At 40.9% G+C, this 21,318-nt stretch overlaps 1 protein-coding gene across 1 annotated transcript; it reads left to right on the top strand.

Moving 5' to 3' along the window:
* The first annotated feature begins 245 nt into the window (after positions 1-245).
* stom (stomatin) lies at positions 246-21,285 on the top strand. The gene is made up of 7 exons (XM_080742494.1): positions 246-386; positions 1,650-1,759; positions 6,049-6,121; positions 12,645-12,727; positions 14,224-14,427; positions 15,070-15,204; positions 18,620-21,285. The coding sequence occupies exons 1-7, from the start codon at positions 314-316 to the stop codon at positions 18,809-18,811; spliced, it is 870 nt and encodes a 289-aa protein (XP_080598620.1). The 5' UTR covers positions 246-313; the 3' UTR covers positions 18,812-21,285.
* Positions 21,286-21,318: the final 33 nt, after the last annotated feature.

Raw genomic sequence — 21,318 nt, 5'->3', positions numbered from 1 at the left:
TAAACATTTGTTTTCAAAATTATGGAATTTCTTAAAAATGTATTTTGTTTATTAATTAAATTAGCCTACTTAGTAAAACAAAAAGAAAAATATTTGGACTGTACCGACTGTTGCTTATTTTGGTCTGGTTTTCATAGACCTGGTTGCTTGTTTTCTCTCGCAAAAACCCAAACTGGCAACACTGCCAGCCATTATTACCACACCCTCTCCAAATCTCTCCCAGCCAGTAGAGCCTGTCTGTAGTAGCGTGTGTGTGATAGTAGTAGCTCATATTATCTCCCATCACTGACAACAAGCAGCCTATCATTTAATTATGTCTGAAAGTGAGCGCATGGACGACACGAATAAAGAAAGGCGAGACGTGCAGCGACGAGATCGCCAAGCAGGTACGACGTTCACATTCACAATAAACGTTATAAATACATAGACCTAATATATACATTGCGTGAGGTTTAACGTTGGATGGTTTTAGCGTTCACTCGCGTTACTATCGCACAAGTGAATGTGTGTCGCTTGCTTAAAAAGGGACTGTTCACTGTTGTTGTTGCTGACATGTTTACAGCAAGCGACACCGGTGTACTACGGAGTAATAAAGCCCTGCCTGATTAATCTCATAGTTCGCCGTACGACGGTGTCGCTTGACAAAAATAACGTGGTCAAATAAGTGACAACAACAGACGCAGGGTAGTAGGCAGCTGAGGTGGAAAAGTACTCAGATTTTTTACTTAAAGTAAAAGTATCAATACTGCAGAATAGAAATACTCTGTTGCAAGTAAAAGTCTGTGATGCTATGCCTTGTGAGCTTGTAGTTCTGCTATTTTCAAATAGCCGAGGTATAAAATAGTAAAATGGTTAATGTATGTTTTATAATATTATAATTTATATCTGAAAAGGAACTGTAGTAACAAAGGTTTTCAATTAAATATAGAGTAAAAGTACAATATTTGGATCCGAGATGTAGTGGAGTAGAAGTAAAAGTATTAGAAATTGGAAATATATTTAAGTAAATGTAGGGTAGAGTGGGGGAATAGGCCCCCCTGGGGTAATAAGCGCCCCAGCTGTATTTGACTACAGAACTACAAGGTGGCAACCTTTTTGATTTCTATTCATAATTTAATTGCGTTTTTAAGCAGGCTTTTTAAACTTTGTCTGTAGGTCCAAACAAGTATGATGTCAACAATGAAGGTAACTTAAATCTGCAAGATCTGATCCTGCATGCCCAGGGCTTGACATTAACCTTTTGAGGCACTTGTCCAGGCACAAAATTCACACAAAATGAGACATTTCACAGTCATTTCTTTCTTAAATGCATGCATAGGAATCCGACATTGAAATAGAACGAATACTGTAACGACCCGCCTTGCTTCCTCCACCCTCCACTCCATAGTGTGGGCAGTCCATAGTCTGCATACAGCACAAAGCTGCCAGGAGCGCCCAAAAAGTACATTTTTAAAAACTTCCATGGATGTATTTATTACTTGTCCCGGACAACACAACATGCCTTAATGTCATGCCCTGATGCCTTTACCACTGTGAACTAACTTGATGGTCCGGTGTGTTAACAGCCTGGCATGAAATGGCAATATTTCAGTCTGAGATTTGTTTCAACTCCACGTTTGTTTGGTTTTTGGCCTGTTTTTTTCTTCTAGCTTGGGAGACTCCGGAATCCGACATCGGTATGTGTGGATGGATCCTGGTCTTTGCCTCCCTCTGCCTGATGATTCTGACCCTGCCTCTCTCCATTTGGATGTGTATTAAGGTTAGGGCAGGAATCTTGTTTTGGCGTGTTTTGACTACTACTGGTACTGTACCACTGTGACTACTAGACCAGAGGTTTTCAACCGGTGGTCCATGGACCACTAGTGGTCCGTGAAGGAATTGCATGTGGTCCCAGATCATGCATTTAGAAACATAGAAGAGTGAAGACTGTATTATTATTATGTTGATTATACAACAGGTGGTTCCGACGAAGCCATCTGATTGGATGAAATAGCTATCTACCCGTGACAATAATGATCATTATGGAACCGGTCTCATCAAACAAAGAAATCAGCTCTGCCAGTCGCGAAAGAGCTGCCGGCTCGCTATTAGTGTTTCCGTAGGCGATGCCTCGGCTAGGCTAGCAGTTTTCATGTGAAGTTCAGGGACATAGTAGCAAAATCTTTATTAATTACAAATAGTTGACGTGTTTTTTTTAGTTGATAGTTGACGTGTTTTTTTTAAAGGGTCACTTAAAAGCCCTGCCTACGGAACTCACCTATCGGCTCGTTCCTGCAGCAATGCTGGCGTGCCGATAATCATGATAAAGCACACCCTCTCTGGTAATATTGCTTAAATATGTTCCACTTGAGAAACAGTGCACTAATGACCTGGCAACCTAGCTAGGAAGTTGGAGGTGAAAAAATTCTAAAGAAAAAGGGCGTTTAAAGAAAAGGAAGTGTACCAGATTTCCTGGTTGAGTCATTCTTAGGAAACGTATATTACACGTGTGCTCGGCACTCACACAATCAGTATATCGGTTAGCATGAGTTCACCATAGTACAAAAAAATTAAAATAATAATAATCTTATAGCTCATATCCCTACCTAACACAACAGTGTGGTCCCCAGGTTGATTCTTAGTCAGGGTGGTGGTCCCTGGTTCACAATCAGTTGAAAACCCCTGTACTAGACAATTATAACATTAATATAAAGTAAAGTACTTTGTCATGAGGTGCACATACATTAAGATAAGAGATGAAGACATGCAAGCCAAGGTATACATAGATTTCCAATACATTAAAGGGGGTGATAAGTGATATGTTTTTGTAATCTATACTATAATTTTGCGAATGTCTGTCTGAGTGAGTGAGTGTCTGTCTGTATGAAACAGCGTTTCTCCTCGGTGGCTGGAGCAATTGATCTGAAATCGCATCACCATTAGCATATGAACACACCTGACATAACTGTGAAGCCCGTTTGTCACTTTCACAAATCGTATGCTGTATAATAGCATTTTTATGCTGTATCTATATCTATTTAGCCTACAGTACCTTTTGTGACCACACATGTTAAGGGAGGGGCGCTGTTGTTCAGGCCATGCACAATCACACACAAACCCACACACACACACACACACACACGGGGGGGGGGGGGGGGGGGAGTGTGTGTGTGTGCAGGCGGGCGGGGGGGGGGGGGGGGGGGGGGGGGTTCTGGCCCTGTTACAGATGTTGTCCAAAAATCATGCAGATCGGTACACAGTATCTCTGTAGCCGTTAAATGGAACGGGTATTTCTTACATTGATGCTCCTACATATTAGCATGCAAGCACCAGTTAAAGTTACTTTCCATCCCTCATATACTGTGTGCACAGTGCACATCCCATAACCCACACACTGCACATCATTTCGGAGCTCATATCTTTGAACGGGTAAGGGCTAGTAATAATAATTAGTTAAACCTATTCTGATGGCAATCGTTGCTATATTTTATTGGTTCAGTAACAGGTCTCTCTCCATCTCTCCAGCTCTTTACTAAACTTCAAGATGCATTTTGAGCTTTTGGATTTTCATTAAATATGTCGGTTCACCAGAGTGGATGCTCACACCATTATCATTACAGTTATCATTCTTGGTGTGGTCGGTCTGTCTGAAGGCTGTCTTAAGTACCATGCATAGTAGTACATAAACAACGCGGGGATACATAACGAACGGAGACAGAGAGTACTTTGATCCGGTCTCTCCGTAGCTCCGGACGTAATTGTCTCTGTCCGTAACGTTACGGACAACACTCAACCTAACGGATTAAAACCGATAAAAACGTACGTACACATGAAGTACCCGTGGCGAACTTTTGTCAACCGTGGGGGCAGTAGAGGGAGAAATGTTTCGTCTTTTTTTCTGGTATCCATTTCGTAGTAGGAGGAAGTAAAAAATAAATAAATCAAAAAATAACGCTGAACAGTGAACAAGCCGTTCAGGACGCAGACCTGTTGCCACTTGTACAACTGCAGTGCACACAGCAGCAGCGGAGGCAGAACGCAGAAGCAGCAAAGTGCCAGTGTCAGATCATGATACCATTTTAAATGATTATGATTGGTTTTAAAAGTTGTTCTACTTTATCCAAATAATAATATTAATAATAGGCTTAATAACAGCATTTTCCGACGGCGACGGCGTGCAGGGACATCAACTATGGAGTGAAAATAGAGTACGATGCCATTGAAAGAACGCACAGCACGGCTGTAGGCTATTTACTTAATGCATGTAATCGCCGATGCCTATCAACATGTTTGCTCATTGGGAAGATGCATTTGGCTGCCATCTATTGGATACAGTATGTAATTGAACCGTATATAACACAGAGAACGGACGGAACTATGCATGTAGACGCAATTACCGTAAGTTCCTCCTCAACCCCAAACGTACACAAAATCATCCATCCGTAACTATAAATGGCCCTTTACTTGTCTTGCATCCTTGTAAACTGAGAACTGCACCAGTATTCAAATGATACTACTAGTTGTAGTCTCTATAATCCTTTATGCAACCATGTTGTTTACTGCACAGACATTTAACCACCAGGCCTTTGCCAACAAGTCATTAACTATCACTTGTGGCAGCATTTAGCCTGCCTCAGGAAAATGTCATATCTTTTTCAGACAATGACACCCATGCCATAACAAGGTAAACACAGCTGCAGTTAATACAATTAAATTCAAAGGAGCTTTATTGGCATGAGAAAACATACATTTACATTGCCAAAGCAAGTGTCAAAATATAATAAAAACGGTTGAAAATGGGGAACATAAAGTATATACAGTTCTAGGGGGTACAGTATTGTGTTAACAGAGCTATGTCACATTGTGTCATTATAAACATGCTATATACAGGGTATAATACAGGGTACAAATAGCAGCAATTTTTTGCAGTCGCTTTGGAACAAATAGCAGCGTTTATTTTTTTCTCAATACGATTTACATACATTAACATACAAAAAAGCCTCATATTTAAATGCGTTTAAAGGTAGCATCTCTGTTTATATGTGCAGTAAGTCTAGATGCCACTCAGTGATTTGTAGTCCTTACAATGTATAGTATGTTTTATTAAGGTATATCATTTCGCAAGCACTGACAAGAGTCTTGACAGCTGTGGCTGTCTTTTCTGCTACGACATGTCTTGAAAAATTAAACATGGTCTACTGTTTTGAAAATGTAATCACCCTCTAGGTTTTGTTTAGCAAAATAATGTTTTTGGTAAAACATTGCAGGTGAATCTAGTTGGCTACTGTGTTTATAAAACTAATAGGCCATGATATATTGTATTATACCAAGCCATGAAATAATCCTTGAAAAAAAACATACCTTTTTACCAACATACTTTTTTTCACGCTCGACCAAATCTTTTTGCCAAAAAATAGCCGATCTACAAGCACACAACACGCCGCTTTGTGAGCGTGTAGATCGGCTATTCTTTGGCAAATGTTCCGCCCCAGGATAATGGATGTTAGGGATATTTTGATTATATTGATCATAATATCACAATTTCTTTGGTCACAATAATCATGAAATGTTTATATCATCTAGGGGTGGGCGATATGGAAAAATACAATATCACGATATTTTCCCAAGCTGTATCACGATTTTATCACGATTCTTTTTCAGGTTGGTTTTTATGGTTATTTTTCAAGTTACTTGACAAAAACTAGACTCTCTGGGTTCCTTTTGGGAGGTCTAAATTGAACTTTACAAGTATGTAACTCTGACAGTATACAAATGAAACCAAATGGACCATGGTTTCATTTGTATAAGTTTGTTAAGTAAGTTTTTTCATTTGTTAAGTAAGTTTGAGAACTACTGATTTAGACCAAAATGCAGGTTTAAATTGAATTATGCAATGAATCTCTGTATTAACGATTAAACAGGATGTTTTACAAGGCTCCCCAATATTGTATCACGATATATTATATACGATACCTTTGAAAATGCATATCATGGAGACATTGTATCGTCTCAACGATAATTATCACCATATCGCCCACCCCTAATATCGTCCCTGCTTTGTCTCATCAGATTGTGAAGGAATATGAGCGAGCCATCATTTTCCGCTTGGGGCGCATCGTGCGAGGGGGAGCCAAAGGACCAGGTTAGGAACCATAAACATTATACTGCCATTCAGTGGTGGAAAAAGTACTTAAGTAAAAGTATCAATACTCCAATGAAGGAATATTCTGTTACAAGCAAAGGTCCGGAATTCTAAATGTACTTGAGTGGAAGTAAAAAAGGATTGGTGTGAAAATGTACTTAAAGTACCAAAAGTAAAAGTACTCATTGTGCAGAATGTTGTCCCATTTCAAGTTCAAAATGTATTAAAAAGAATCTTTGGATCTTTGGAAATCTCACAATGTGTCACATCGCGACACATTGTGAGCTTGTCAAAATGGCTATTTTCAAATGGCCATAATATATATATAGTGTACCTACCGTAATAACTAGTAAATCAAATTTTCATACATTTTCATAAAAGTCAATATTTTCCTCTGAGACGTAGTGGAGTAGAAGTAAAAGTACAGAAACCACAAAAGTAAATAATGCCTCAAAATTGTATTGAAGTACAGTACTTAAGTAAATGTACTTAGTTATTTTACACCGCTGCTTCCGTTCTTATCCTCAATTCTTAAATAAAAAGAACAACACAAATGTACTGACATGTTTTTACTCAGAGCCATGCAAGTAGAAGTGTGATCTGTTGATTGTAAGATTCATTGCGATGCAGACCAGAGGATTCTGCATCGATGCAGTGACATTATACGTGTACAATCAATTATAGCATAATAAGGTTTATGGTTGATGCTATTTATTTTAAAGTGAAAGCCCATATTGATGTTTACTGTGGAGAAGCTGAGTTTGAACTGATATTAGCACTGGCATCATTCATCATCACTGTGAGGCTGTGGAATAGGCTTAATGTAAAAGCTGAGCTGCTGGTTATAACCGTCTCTATCTCGCAATAGATAACGATCAGATGTCTAATGACATCCGGTAACATCTAAATTGTACTGTAAGTAGTGTTTAGAACAGCTGAGAAAATGTCCACAGACAAACCTGTACCTACTGCATTGAAAACCAATTCCGAGCCTGTGTACATAACCAAAAGGCACAAAAATATCAAATAAAGTCATAAACACTTAAAGCAAATATATGTTGATAACATTTTTAGCAACACAGAAGGAAACTTCCCTATACAGTATCTTCATCAGTAGACATACACATGGGTGTGTGCGAAAGTTGGAGCCTGTAGAGCCAACCATGCTCTGAGACCCTAGTCATGCGGCTTGGCTTCAATTAGTAGTTGGGAGTCTCTTTTATAACCATATATGGAGATCCCTGATGTCCATATATAGAGATCCATGTATATGGGATTGGAGATATGGGTATATTGGTTGGATCGGCCCATATGGAGATCCCTGTCTGTAGAAGCAACCGTGTGCTGTGAGACCCAAGACATGCGTCAGTGCGTGTCAAATATCTGTCAGTCCTGGTCCCTTTTATGCCCATATATGGAGAACACTGACGGCATCAGTAGGACCATGCGTGTGCCCATATATGGAGATCTCTGTATCTCTCTGTCCTTGTCCCCCTTTATGGGCATATTGTTTGGATCGGAGGTTCTACTGATAAATGTTGTTTTGTACAACTGTACATCATGCAAGTACAGTAACGGCAGGGGAAGTAGCTAAGGATGTAAGCAAAGATCTGATGATGTGGTAGGTGTTTGGGTGGATGGGTGGTTGTGGTTATTTCTCCTAACTGCCAGTCGGCCACAACCACCAACCCACCCACCACTAGCCTGACACTTCAGTCCGCACATCACCCCCCCCCTGCTGGTGGGTGGTTTGTAGTGTGGACTGAAGCTGCACACATTTTAATCTATTTCGAAGGCGCCCGAAGAGCGGGCGCATTGAATGGGCCAATCAGGGTTGTATGCTTGGGGCACGTGTGTGGCTGCTCCGGTCCCAGCCCCCTCCAAACAGAGCTCTTGAGCTCACGTAAGACTCACTCGTGGACTCTGATTGGTGTCCTCTGCCCACGTGAGAGTCTAGTGGACTCTGATTGGTCCGTGAAAACTGTCATGGCGGAGTCAGACTTGACTCGTATTATTTTAATAAACTATGAAATAGTGCCGTTTCTTCACGTTTTAATACCATTTTGCACTAACGTAAACATGCAGACATATAATATGTTATGAGAAATAACGTATTTTTGCAATGTCACGCCACGTCGCCGTCGCGCGTGTGTGTGTGTGTATGTGTGTGTGTGTGTGTGTGTGACGTCAATAGGCTTTAGCCCCCCCCCGCCGAAATGGATTGTCTGCCCGGAATGTCAGACTCTCTCCCCCCACGTAGTGTGGTGTTGAGATGTCGGACGCTAGCAGTCAGGCAAACCCACCACATCATCTGCTTTCAGGTTTTTCGAGATATGAACCCTTGTGTGGGTAAAAAAATAAAAACGTCTTTATGCATACTACGATATTATGAATACTTTACAGTTATTTAGTACAGTATTTAGTAGTGGCATCGGTGGGCCACAACATTTTTCCCTACAAGTTCTCTTAGCTTTTGTACTGTACAAGACCTATTTAATGCTTCTTGGCTATGTAATTAAAAACTAAATATATATATATAATTAGCAGTCACTAAAGTCATTAGCTGTTGCATACCATAAATCAGTGGTAAACTTTTTATCTCGTGACCCAAAAGAGAAATAAGACTTTTGCCCGATACCCAAGCTAGTGAAAACAGCAGATCTACAAGCTCACAATGTGTTGCTTCGTGCCACGTTGTGAGCTTGTAGAACGGCTATTTTCACTACTTCTTAATCATTTGTTTTCAAATTTATGTAATTTCTTAGATTTTTCTTTTATTTCTTCATGAAATTACTGAAAAAAAAGAAAAAAGAAAAAAAAACATTTAGGCTAATTTATTTTTCATTTTGGGAATGTTTTTTGAAAATGTTTTTAAATAAGAAAAATTGAAAACAAAATGTAGGAAACCAAAAATTAAGGGACCCATAAAAATGTGTCCGCGACCCACTGTCTGGGAACCAGCGCCATAAATAATGCTATTGTTTATCCTTTGTTTTTAGCACATGCGCTGCACAGCTTTGTAATGGATGAATGAATGAATCAGCATTTGTTGCTGTTAAGCGTTGGCCTCATCTCTCCATTCTTCACTGGCTAGGGTGTAGAGCGGTGCCAGGACTGCACTGTCTGGTCTAAGCCTGCCTCCACTGCTTTTAGGTTATGTCTGGGCTGCAGCTGAGCAGTGGTGGAAAAAGTACATGTTTTACTTAAAAGTCAGAAATTCAACATTTACTTCAGAAAAAGCACAAACGTAGTACTATCAAAATGTACTTAAAGTACCAAAAGTAGAAAGCACTCATTGTGCAGAATGTCCCACTGCACAAGCTTTTAGCTTTTCAAATGTATAAAAAGCTTTTGAAACTAGCAGATCTACAAGCTCACAATGCGTTGCGATGCGACGCATTGTGAGCTTGTAGACTATCCCGGCTATTTTCAAGTGGCCGGGATGTATATAGGGCTGAAGTGGTTAATGCATGTTTTGTGGTAATAATTAAAATCTACAATGTAACTAGCAACTAAATTGCTCAAATAATTGTAGTGGAGTAAAAGTACAATATTTGTCTCTAAGATGTAGTGGAGTAGAAGTATAAAGTATTGAAAATGCAGCTGAGCCCTTTGATCTGTACAAGGCCATCATACATCATGACAAACAGGATTAAGACATACTGTAATACTGATTAAATTCAGTGTAGTAGGAAGATTGTTGCATGGAAATGAAATTGGATTCATGTTTAATGCAATATATCCCATTTTGCCATCAGCAGTAGCCATTAGTTTAAGTGCCAATTATGTTCTAAGCCATTAGAAAGGTTGTCCAGAACATAATCAATGGCTAATTTACAAGCTCAAACTTGCGACAGACCATCTTAAAGCAAAGTTTGTGTGGCACAATTGCATGCTGATAGAACTGTGTGTATAATCAAATGTCACAGGTTTAGATAGAAATGCTTGTGCAATTATGTGCAGGCCACATCCTTGAATGTTTGAACTTCCAGGAAAGAACATTATTTCTGGAGACAGACACAATCACACTCCTTTTCAAACACAAGATAAAACAGGAGCTCTGTCACAGAACAGGAGCTCAAGGTCTCTCTGTAGATACAGAGAGAAACAGTGTATTGTTTAAGGCACTGTTTCCCAAACAGTAGGTCGGACCCCTTTTGTGGGTCGCGGACCAATTTTTGTGGGTCGCGATTCACGAGTGGATGACTACCCCTTTATTTTTCCTACATTTTGTTCTTAATTATTATTTCATTTTTCATGAATACAAAATACTTTTAAAAGGTTTTTGGTAAGTAATTTCACGAATAAAAAATACAAAAAAATAGGTAAAAAAATCCATAAATAAGGAAAAAACATGTTTAAGAAATGTAGATCTGCTGTTTTCACTAGTTTGGGTCCCAGGCAAACGTTAAATGTATTTTTTGGGTCTTGCGCTAAAAGGTTTGGGAACCACTGGTTAAAGGCATCTGTAACACCTGTCTGTCTGTCATTGACTTTCAACAGGGATAAAAAAAAAAACAATATTTTCTCTATTTGGACATTATAGCCTGTATGTGGGTCAGTCTGTTATTGTAAATTATTTACAAAATAATTTGCCGGGAGAGGTATTATCACCAGCGGGCCAGTTCTGGGCCCTGGGTTGTCTGTCGCCTACCCTGGCTCCTGGTATATAATATAATAACAAAACGTTCAAATTGTATTTAATCATTTAATAAATTATAAAAATGCTGGGGATATATAATTTTCAAATTCTTCTATAGTTTGTGGTTGCCACATTATCAGTGGATATACAAACCATACCTTGCTGAAGTACCGTACTTGTGGAAACATGGACATGCAGAGTTTATTCTGGAGTCTGACAATATTTTAGGTTTAATGCTTAATACACACTGCAGGTATACATCAGACGGTGTCAGACCCTGGACCTGCAGTGGACCTCAATCTGTCTTTCCTTTTTTGTCCTGCCATTCCCTCCCCTCTAATGCGATCAGCCATTCCCTCCTGTCAAATACAGTCAATCAATTTAAACCAATCAAGTCTGATTGATGGCTAATCTCCCCCATGGCCTTTTATGATGTGGGTTGCTATGGCAATTCACATGTGATCAGGCTGTTTTCTTACTCCAGAGTGTAACAGGGTGTGGTTCTTTTTTGAGCGGTGCTCCTGGAAAGAGCTAAGCTCCAACATCTGGCTTTGCCCCTTTGTATGACCAGGGTCACATTGGCCAAGCTTCACGGGACATGTAATGAAATTAACTCATGAATTGCACCGCTCACTTCACACTGGGTGTGATTTTTGGGATACCAAGCTATTGATTACATAAATATTTACTTATAAATATAAGACCATAGTATACCAGCTTTTCATTAACCATGTCATTGTTGATGACTCTCAGTTTGATGTATCTTTAACCAGGGAGTGGGCAGGTGCAGGTCCGAGGGTAATAATAGCCCCCTCTCCCTCTCTCACGCACACCCACATTGCAGTGGTCCCCCCAGAGCCTTTGCCAAAGTTAACTTCGGTGTTTGGTTTCCCTAACATTTCTCTACCCACACATTCCTGCTTTTCAGCTGGCTTATACTCTAGTGAGAACAATTTTTAGAACAATTACACAAGCAATTTGGAATAGGCATGGGTTGATAACTTTGTATGTCTGTATATATACCCCCAGTTATAAACATGTTAAAAGCGAGGAACAGGAAAGCCCTTGTTTAGTATGATTACGAGTGTAATGTTCCATTATATCCCATGATGCTTTGCAGGAGAGAGAGACCCAGTGCACTTTGTGGTAGAGCATTTGAGGACACTTAATTTTCATCAAGCAGGAGGAAGCAGAGGCTAAAGAGTGCAGCAGACAATGGCAGCCTCGCTTATCTGCCCTCACAGCTGCAGCCTTATGCCTGATTTATACTTGGTTGCACGCCAGTGTCACACACCGAAAATAGCCAATCTGCAAGCTCACAGCGCATAGTGATCTGACGCCTTGTGAGCTGTAGATCGGCTATGTTTGCTGTATGGCACACACAAGTATAAATCGGGCATTAGAAGAGACGGCCTGAATAGATCAGTGGTTCTCAACCTGTTATTTTGTGGGGTCTCCAGATGAATAACTTAATTTCCAACAGTAAACAAACCAATGTAAAGTTTAAGTGTATAGAGGGTATCTGCACATTTCCAAAGTGACAATTTAAGGACTTTTTAATACCTCCAAATTGTCAAATATTAGAGGCAGAAATTGTGAAAATGGCAGATCTACATGCTCACAACGCCTTGCAACCGTGTTATACAAAATGTAATGCCTCAACTCTTAGTGCTCGTCAGGGTGTAGGGGTCCCCAGTTAAGTGGGTGTCACGGCCTGAAAAGGTTGAGAACCACTGGAATAGATGACAAGCCAAAAGTGTGGTTTCCCCTGTGTGGTCAAACACTAGTAGAGAGAGGCAATGAATTACATTCCTGTCTGTTTGTGTCTGTAATGCTTCGGTCTTTGTTTAACCCTCTCGCCTGCTGCTTGTGGTTCCACAGGGCTTTTCTTCATCTTGCCCTGCACTGACAGCTTCATTAACGTGGACATGCGCACCATCACGTTTGACATCCCCCCACAGGAGGTGAGGCACAAGTACTCAAACCTACCTAAAAACAAGTTAAAAAAAGAAAAAACACTGCACACAAAACAATAAATCCAAAACAGCATTGATACAATAATATAGACATTTGTGAAGCACCAGGAAACTAACGTTACTAAAAGAAGCAGCTGATATTGTGCAGACCCTGAGGGAGAAAGAGCATTCTAGATGAACAAAAGTTATTTCAAGGAAGTACTGCTAGATTCCCATGGTGCAGAAAGCAGACTTACAGAGAAAGGGACTCCAAGGCACTCCATCAATGGTGAAAAAATGTATAATTTATTTTCTGAGCAAGGCAACAAGTTGACCAACGCGTTTCGACCTTCTAGGTCTTCGTCAGGGTCTTTAGATGTTAGGGCTAGCCATACTGAAAGCCCTGTTGCCCATAGTGTGGAGCCTATATCAGGGAGTGGAGGGTAAATGGACATTGCAGGAACATAGGGTTATGGTTATTCACTAAAACATAGTGAGCCAGTGGGTGTCCAGTGGGTGTCAATTTATGATGGAGAAGATTTGATTGGTAGGGAGGGGTCAAGCCATGCTAGATTTATAGGCTAGTACCTTAAAACAGATAAAGTTATGTGTATATGTGCGTGCATGCATTAGCACCCAACCAGTAGACCAATTATTTGTTTACACACATTGAGACTGCATGTGCCGGTTTCAATTCCCAACAGATCCTCAAACCTGTTGTTTTGGGGAGCGCTGGTGTTATTTCACTCAACGTCGTCCTGTGTGTTGGCTGGACAGGCGCTCCCTAGCGAGAGACATGTATACTTTGTCGCTCATCTGTGTTGCGCACCGAGACATACAAGCGCACACGTTGTGAAAGCATTTCTTCCTCCACACTGGGAGGAAAACGGCATCTGAAAGTTTGATGGAATGCATTTTTACATGTGAGGCTGTGACCACTTTTCTATTGTGAGTGGTCAGATTTGTGCCGGCCTGCGCACGTATACTGATTGTTATCAGTGTCGTTGCTTGTCTGATATGGCATCTATACTCTATTTCGGGGGTCTTCAACGTTTTCAGGCCATGGACCCCTTAGTTGAGAGAGAGATGAAGCAGGGAACCTTTCCATAGATTCCATATACTTAGTTTCATTGTTTGACAGCACAATCATCAGTGTATTTTGGGTGTCAATTTGTGTTCTCAGATATTTGACCGCTTGAACCGTCAATACTTATTACACTTGACCTTTCACTCTGTACTTAGTCTGCTCTTTTCCCCCTTTACACCAAACCTCTTTGCCGAAAATAGCCGATCTACAAGCTCACAACGGCGTTGTGAGCTTGTAGATCGGCTATTTTCGGCTAAATTCTCTATAAAAAAGGAGAAAAAAAGTTTCTATCACACAAAAATTTGGAGGACCACCTGTAGTAACTCTGAGGACCCCCTAGGGGTCCCGGACCCCCTGTTGAAGACCCTTGCTCTACTTCCACAAAACCATGGCCCTCAAATTCTCCCTCTGTCCCCAGGTGCTGACTAAGGACTCTGTGACAGTGAGTGTTGATGGCGTGGTGTATTACCGCGTGCAGAACGCCACCCTGGCTGTGGCCAACATCACCAACGCTGACGCTGCCACCCGCCTGTTGGCCGGGACCACTCTGAGGAACGCCCTTGGTACCAAGAACCTGGCTGAGATCCTGTCAGACCGTGAAGAGATTGCACACAACATGCAGGTAGAGCAGACATGATTATCAGCTTAGTATCACATGTCATGTCGAAGTGGATTACACTCGCTGTACTCGCATAATCCACTCAGACAGGTTGTCTTCGCAGACGCTGTCGGGTGATAGACAAGACACAAGATACTGAATTTTATTGTGTGTTTTATTTAATATCATCTGTGTTTTAATGTAAACTAGGCAGATGTCAGTTGGGAACGATGCCTATCGGGCATACTCTGGTTATGCAAACCCGTTGTCAGAGTGCCAGTCTATCCCTTTTATGACCCTATATGGACTGTCTGTCTGCCAGTGTCTATTTTATGTCCATAAATGAAGATCTCTGTATCTGTCCGCTGGTGTCCCTTTTATGCCCATATGGAGTCCCCTGATGTCATCAGTGTGACATCATAGTATTGACATTGGTTTGACGGTTCTCGCAGAGATTCTGTGCATTGTTCAGGTATCATCTCCACATATGAAGAGGCAAAAACTGTAAGCATGAATAGTATGACAGCGGTCATCCAGAAAGCCATAGCGAGAAGTCAGTCCAACCCAGCGGTGCCTGGAAAGCGGACTTAAAACAGATGATGATGGTCATCCAGAATTTTCCGCTTTGCGGTGCATTAAATAAATCGGACTCTGTGTCATCTCCAGTCTTCCCTGGACGAAGCTACAGATGACTGGGGCATCAAGGTGGAGCGGGTGGAGATCAAGGATGTCAAACTGCCCATTCAACTCCAGCGAGCCATGGCAGCTGAGGCCGAGGCCACCCGCGAGGCCAGGGCTAAGGTATTGTATCTCTCTTTCTCACTGTTTCTGATTCCCATGCTCGCATACACAGTTAACTCCATTCATTCTTAGCCCTTGTACAGCATCTTGTTTTGAAAGGCTTTGTACATAAAGTTCACTTAGGTAATACAAGGTAATACAATCGTTGATCCCCATCCAGCACCTTGATCCCGCACATTATCTTTGAAACTACTAGCTGGATTGTCATTGTCATTTCCTCTAGCACCGTCACAAAACATGTGGCTGCACATAAAATGTTTCAAAATCTTAAGGAGAGATTGACATGAAACTTGCTGTGTTTATTCATGCTCCCCAGAGGAACAACCTAACTATTTGAGTACACCACCCCTTCTTCTCATTGGCCAGTGATAGCTATTTCATAAGCCACTACTTATTGACCAGAGGGGAAGCTGCCCACTAGTGCGACTAGTTAGCCCCATAACTGTCAGTGGCATCTTGTCCCATATCGGTACCTACTGTATGACTGATCATATCCATCTATCAGCAGTCATACATATAGAGCAGGTACAGTATGACAGATCAAATGTATGATCATGAGCGGTCATATGTATCAGCTCAGAGCAGATGGAACCGATTATATTTACAAGTAGTTATACCTGCTCTGAGTGATATGATCCTCTTTGGGCGGTGTCTTACCCTTTCCTGGTTCCAGACTCGCTGAATCGCTAGCCACACCCCTTTAAATTTTTGTTTTGGCGATTCAGAGAGTCTGGTGTTGCTCTAACTGAAGAGGTTTTCCTCGTTTGGAAATCCGTCTGGCGAATCAGCGTCGCTTCTTGTGATCAGCGTGGGTGGGGTTTTCCAAGAACTCAGTGCGATTCCAAGTAACCTAGCGCCGCCGCCGGACCGTACCGCACATTCCCAAACAAACAACGCGTTGCCCGTCGCGGTAATATGCGATCGTATCGATCTGTTTCTTTGGTTAGCAAGTAGCAAGCAACAGGCTAGCAGCCAGCCACATAACAATGTAGGCTATACAGTATGTGCGTTGGCTCTCGCCAACATGCCTGGCACTTTGGCTGACTGGTCAGTGCACATACCTGGCAAATCGGGGTCCCGCGTTCGCCTCCCGGCCGTGACGCTATAACAACACTACGTCATCTGCTTTGCTACGGTTGTGTTGGTCAGACTGTGAACCAATCACAGAAGACTGCCTCTTTGGCAATGCCCATTCCAGAAACTGCCTTGGATGAGTGTCAGGCAGTGATCGAGTTATACCCACAGAGCTATGGGAGCCCAGAAGCGGCGGCGAAAAAAAATCGGGTAATTGCGGATATAAAGTCGCCTAAAACGGGTACTTTCCTATATTAAATCATATTAAATCGGGTATTTCGCGGATATAAAGTCGGCTAAAACGGGTATTTCCTATATTAAATCATATTTTTCCTTTCACAATATTAATTCGGGCTTCACATTGGCTATGTTGACAACTCCAGGCAGTCTTTTCTGTTCATATTAACTCACCATTATTGCTCAGCCTCCAGTTCCCAATTCCTCCATCTGATGATCTGAGCTCTGAGCCATCCAGCCAAAAGTTCCCGTTCTGGTAGCATAAAGTCGGCTAAAATGGGTATTTTTCTTTCTCAAAACAAGGCGGGTCGGGTTCATATTTATTTACTAAAAAAAACAATGTCACGGGCACAGGCTACAGTCTTGCTCACAAGACAGCGTTGTTTGGTTGTTTGCACACTCTGGTTGTTTGTTGCTGTCCGAGTGTCCGCCTTCCTTTGCCGTCCGGGCCGTGGCTAGAACAGACACTCGACGCAGTGGTTCCTAGCTTATGGGGAAAGAAAGCCTGGTAGGCGAGGTTAGGGTGGCCAAAAAGTGAAAAACTTCTGGGAACCCAGATTAGGGGAAAGGTAGGAAGTAGGAACCATTGCAGCGAGTGTGTTATAACCCGGACGGTAAAGGAAGACTCACACCCCACATTAAATGCGCCTGATTTATAATAATAAAATTAATAGTAGGATTAAACGGTGTGATGTAATTGTTTAGTCTTACTGTCTAACATGTTTATTTAGTATATCTAGTTAACATAAATAATATAAATTCTTCCAATGGAACATAAAAAAAAAGAAAACGAAAAAAAAAAAAAAAAAAAATACACACTTAGAAAAAAAGAGACCCCAAAGGGGGTTGTTGACTATGGGGTCCCAGACTTTAACTATGGGAGCTAAGCCCCTACTGGCTCCCACATAACTCAAACTCTGGTGTCAGGCTAGTCTTACCCCGTATCTGAACCTATAAGCAGTCCCAGAAAAAGCGGGGTGGCTATATGTACTGTTGTAGACTACACCTTAAAAAAAATCAAACCTCGGTTCGAAGTGAAGCGGTGAATCTTAGTATAGAATTGTCTGGAGAGCCGGTATGACAGCCGGTATAATAGGCTTTAAAAAAATATATAAAAAGTCCTGCTTGCTGGTCTCTTAGTTGTTTATCAACTGCATCCCTCTATAATTATTTCAGTTTCTGTTATCTTTGTGGCCTACTAAATTTTTCAACTTCTGCTAGATTTTCAATGTATTTACTCTTGTCTGCCTTAATGCTCCTTTTTACCATTCTGTTAGCATCTGTATATTCTTATTGTGCCTTTGCTTTTGCTCTTATGCGGCTATTTGTCATTGCTGTAATAGGTGAGACCTATTGCATGTACAAGACAGATAAAACCTGAAGGCCAAATTATCATGTGAAGCTTGACCAATCCTCAAAGTATCCATTCATCTGACCGGGAGGGACACCGCACACATATTCTGGACATACAGGACAGATAAAGCCTATTCATTCTGAACTGAAATGACCATATATGGACATGGGACACACATTTTGCTTTTTGAAAAAGTCTATTCATTCTGGCCTGATATTTTGCACGTACGGGACAGGAAAAACCTGTTCATTCTGGCCTGGAGTGACCATATATGGACATGAGGTGACATACATTGTGTTTTTGAAAAACCCTGTTCATTCTGGACTGAGATCACCATATATGGTAATTAAACGGACATTCTGTTTTTGAAAAAGCCTGTTCATTCTGGACTAAAATGACCATATATGGGCGTGATACACACAAAGCCACTCATTGGAAGCGGTTTTCACCGCTTCAAAAACATGAGAATCTGGCATATACTCTGTACGCAGCCTTAAGCAATAGTATGTCTGTCATGTTTGAAAACTGGTATACCGCTGCTGCTTCATGAATCTCAGCCTTTCTTATAGAGCAGGACTTTGTAATAATGTGTTAATTCTGGGAAATCATATTGCAATGGCCATAAAAAAATAAACTTGAAAGAACCCTCAATGCATTGCGCAGTACTGCTATCCACTGACGTCTACTGTAGAAACCTCTCTCCTCCTGCCTTTGTCATTCACGTCGTCGACCTCTCTCTGTGAACTGAAGGTGATCGCTGCAGAGGGAGAGATGAACGCTTCGAGGGCTTTGAAGGAAGCCTCCCTGGTGATCGCCGAGTCTCCCTCAGGCCTGCAGCTACGCTACCTGCAGACCCTCAACACCATCGCTGCAGAGAAGAACTCCACCATCATCTTCCCACTTCCAATGGAGATGATGCAGGGCTTCATGAAGCGCGACTAGGGCTTTATTTATACTTACTGTAGTTGTATGCCGTGGGGGTCGCGCAGTGAAAATGGCAGATCGGTTATTTTCATGGCACACAACTACAGTATGTCTAAATCAGGCTCACGGGAGAAACATAAATACATCCATAACATACAGTATGTGTGAGTTATACAGTCGTGCAGAAACCTCTTATCTCCATAATTTAACTTTTTCCTAAATTATCGCCCTACTTGATCATCACACAGAATCATCAAAAGTAGCAGATCTACAAGCTCAAAACGTGTCGCTTCGCGCCGCGTTTTGAGCTTGAAGATCTGCTACTTGCTATTTGTTTCTTATTTGAATCCTGAAAAGTAATATGAGATTTCCCCCTTCAGAGACGATATACTATAGTTGTATCATAGGCAGAGGGGTGAGGGGGTGGGCAAACACACGCAGAGACATTCACATACTACCTTTTAGTCCTTCTGTATATCTTTGAAGCGTAGTGCAGTATTGTTGAAAGTAAAATTATTGCAGTAACAGTTATATTTAGTCATAATTATGATTATAGCATAATATAATTATAAAGAAGGAATGATCCGATTTCCAGGTTTACTAACGATACCAAAGATTAATTTATTTCATTCTGCGACACAACCACCTAGCAAGCTAGAAATTAAGAAGCCTGTCACTTCTTTCCAATTTGGAAATGTTCCCTCAATTTAACCAAAATGTATTCAAATTCATCTACTCGACTTTTTAGAGCTGAATCAGTGCTTGGCAGCCATCGAACAGCAATTGGATTGGGAAAATCTAACAGTAAAAATAATATTTTAGAGGAAGATTTTTCTGAGTTGAACAGGTTGTTATTGTGTTTCATTTTGAGATTTAGTTTCTTGTTTCTGTGTTCACTAAAACAAGAAACTGTTTCTTTGTACTAGAGTCCAAACGTGAGAACTACAAGCCTCAGCTCAATGCCTTAATTCACTGCCATCAACTAATTCTTCTGTCATGGTTCTACAACATCCAGCATTTACAAATGAACTGGAGTTGAAAGTGAACAGAAGGTTTCATTTTTGATTTTCATAAACACCAGTATTTAATTTAATCACACATACTATTGGGAGTAAAAACTAGCCAAATGCTTTAATGTATGATAGCTTATACCTGCCATGTGTAATTAGGTCACTGAAGTTGTGTGGGAAGATATAGTATGCGTTAGATATTGTTACTGTAACAATTGTATATGAGTAATTGTTTGTTACTTCAAGATGTTCTGAATGACGCCAGTTTGAGACCTTTTTATATTGAATTTGAACCTTTTCGTTCTGTTTGGTTCTTATTGATTTTCCAGATTGTCCTGTAATGGTGAAGTCACCACTCTGATATCTGCCACAGCTGGTGTATGTTTGTTCTGTCAATGTGAATTAAGCAAGACTCTCAATCTATTTCTGATTACTATTTTCATCATCTCGACCCGGCCGGAGATTCTGTTTTTACACCTGTCCATCCATGTGTCTGTCTGTGAACAGCTGATCGATTTCCAGCACGGCTGGATGGAACGTCGTGAAACTTTACCCGCACGCTCCCAGCACGCCAAGGAAGAACCGTCATCTACTCCAAAATTGTCAAATACGTGCTATGTAATGGGCTGCTTCGCGATTTAGATGTTAAACTAGGTCATACAGTCAAAAAATAAAACAATTCCCTGGATTCTTTGGCCCATGTGCAACTCCCCATGCAACTACTCTACAGATTTTGTTCAGCGGTCGTGCAAATCATTACACCTTATCTCTTTAGTCATGTGATGAAGATGTACGTATCTGTCTATCAGAAATTGAGTTTGTGGGAGTGGCCTGTTTAGCACAAAAAGATACAAATCATAAACGCATTGTCCGATTGGCGTGAAACTTAGCGTGTGCGCTTCCAGTATGCCAAGGAAGGAAGAACCGCCACCCCAAGTTTTTCAATTCGTCTTCATGGTGGCACTTTAAAAGGTTGGTTCACATTTTGGGGCTATAACTCTTGAACTGTATGTTGTACGATAAGATTTTATTATCCTTCTAGATCAAAATGTTTACCATTCTACAGAGCTTGTAGATCGGCTATTTTCAGTATAGCCGAAGTATAACTCAGACTGAAGAGTCAAGTGCCTTTCTCAAAGACAATAGGTATATCTAGTCTATTTACCAGACAGATTTTCCATTTAATCTAGCAGATAGAGAACAGTGCCCATCTGGTCACAAATTCAGTTGCATATTTATTTTCTTTTTTCTTTTTACAGAATTGCTTTGCTCATGTTTTAACATGAGTGAACATGGGATGTACAGTAGCATATCAGACTGTGGCTCATGAGCTTATATTGAAGGTTCTTTGTTGTTAAAAGTGTTACAGTTTATTTTTTTCCATTTTATGGTCAGAATGTATATATTTTATCTTGTCAGTAAATCTTTTATTTTTATTTTTACTACATGCCAATGTACTTCCTCTGCTCACATATTTTGACTACTAATAAAAACACCTACCAAATATATTAGTTT

This window comes from Nannobrachium achirus (assembly GCF_963921795.1).
Source record: "Nannobrachium achirus genome assembly, chromosome: 15".
Taxonomy (NCBI): Eukaryota; Metazoa; Chordata; class Actinopteri; order Myctophiformes; family Myctophidae; genus Nannobrachium; species Nannobrachium achirus.
The sequence above is the reverse complement of the archived record's forward strand: the minus strand, read 5'-3'. Positions and strand labels throughout refer to the sequence as shown.

What these genes read in the sequence shown, in the direction of transcription:
- stom (XM_080742494.1), top strand. Translation starts at nt 314, where the DNA reads ATGTCTGAAAGTGAGCGCATGGACGACACGAATAAAGAAAGGCGAGAC. An exon ending in GCGACGAGATCGCCAAGCAG is followed by an intron (nt 387 to 1,649) that starts GTACGACGTTCA and finishes TTTTTCTTCTAG; the next exon opens with CTTGGGAGACTCCGGAATCC. An exon ending in AGATTGCACACAACATGCAG is followed by an intron (nt 14,428 to 15,069) that starts GTAGAGCAGACA and finishes TGTCATCTCCAG; the next exon opens with TCTTCCCTGGACGAAGCTAC.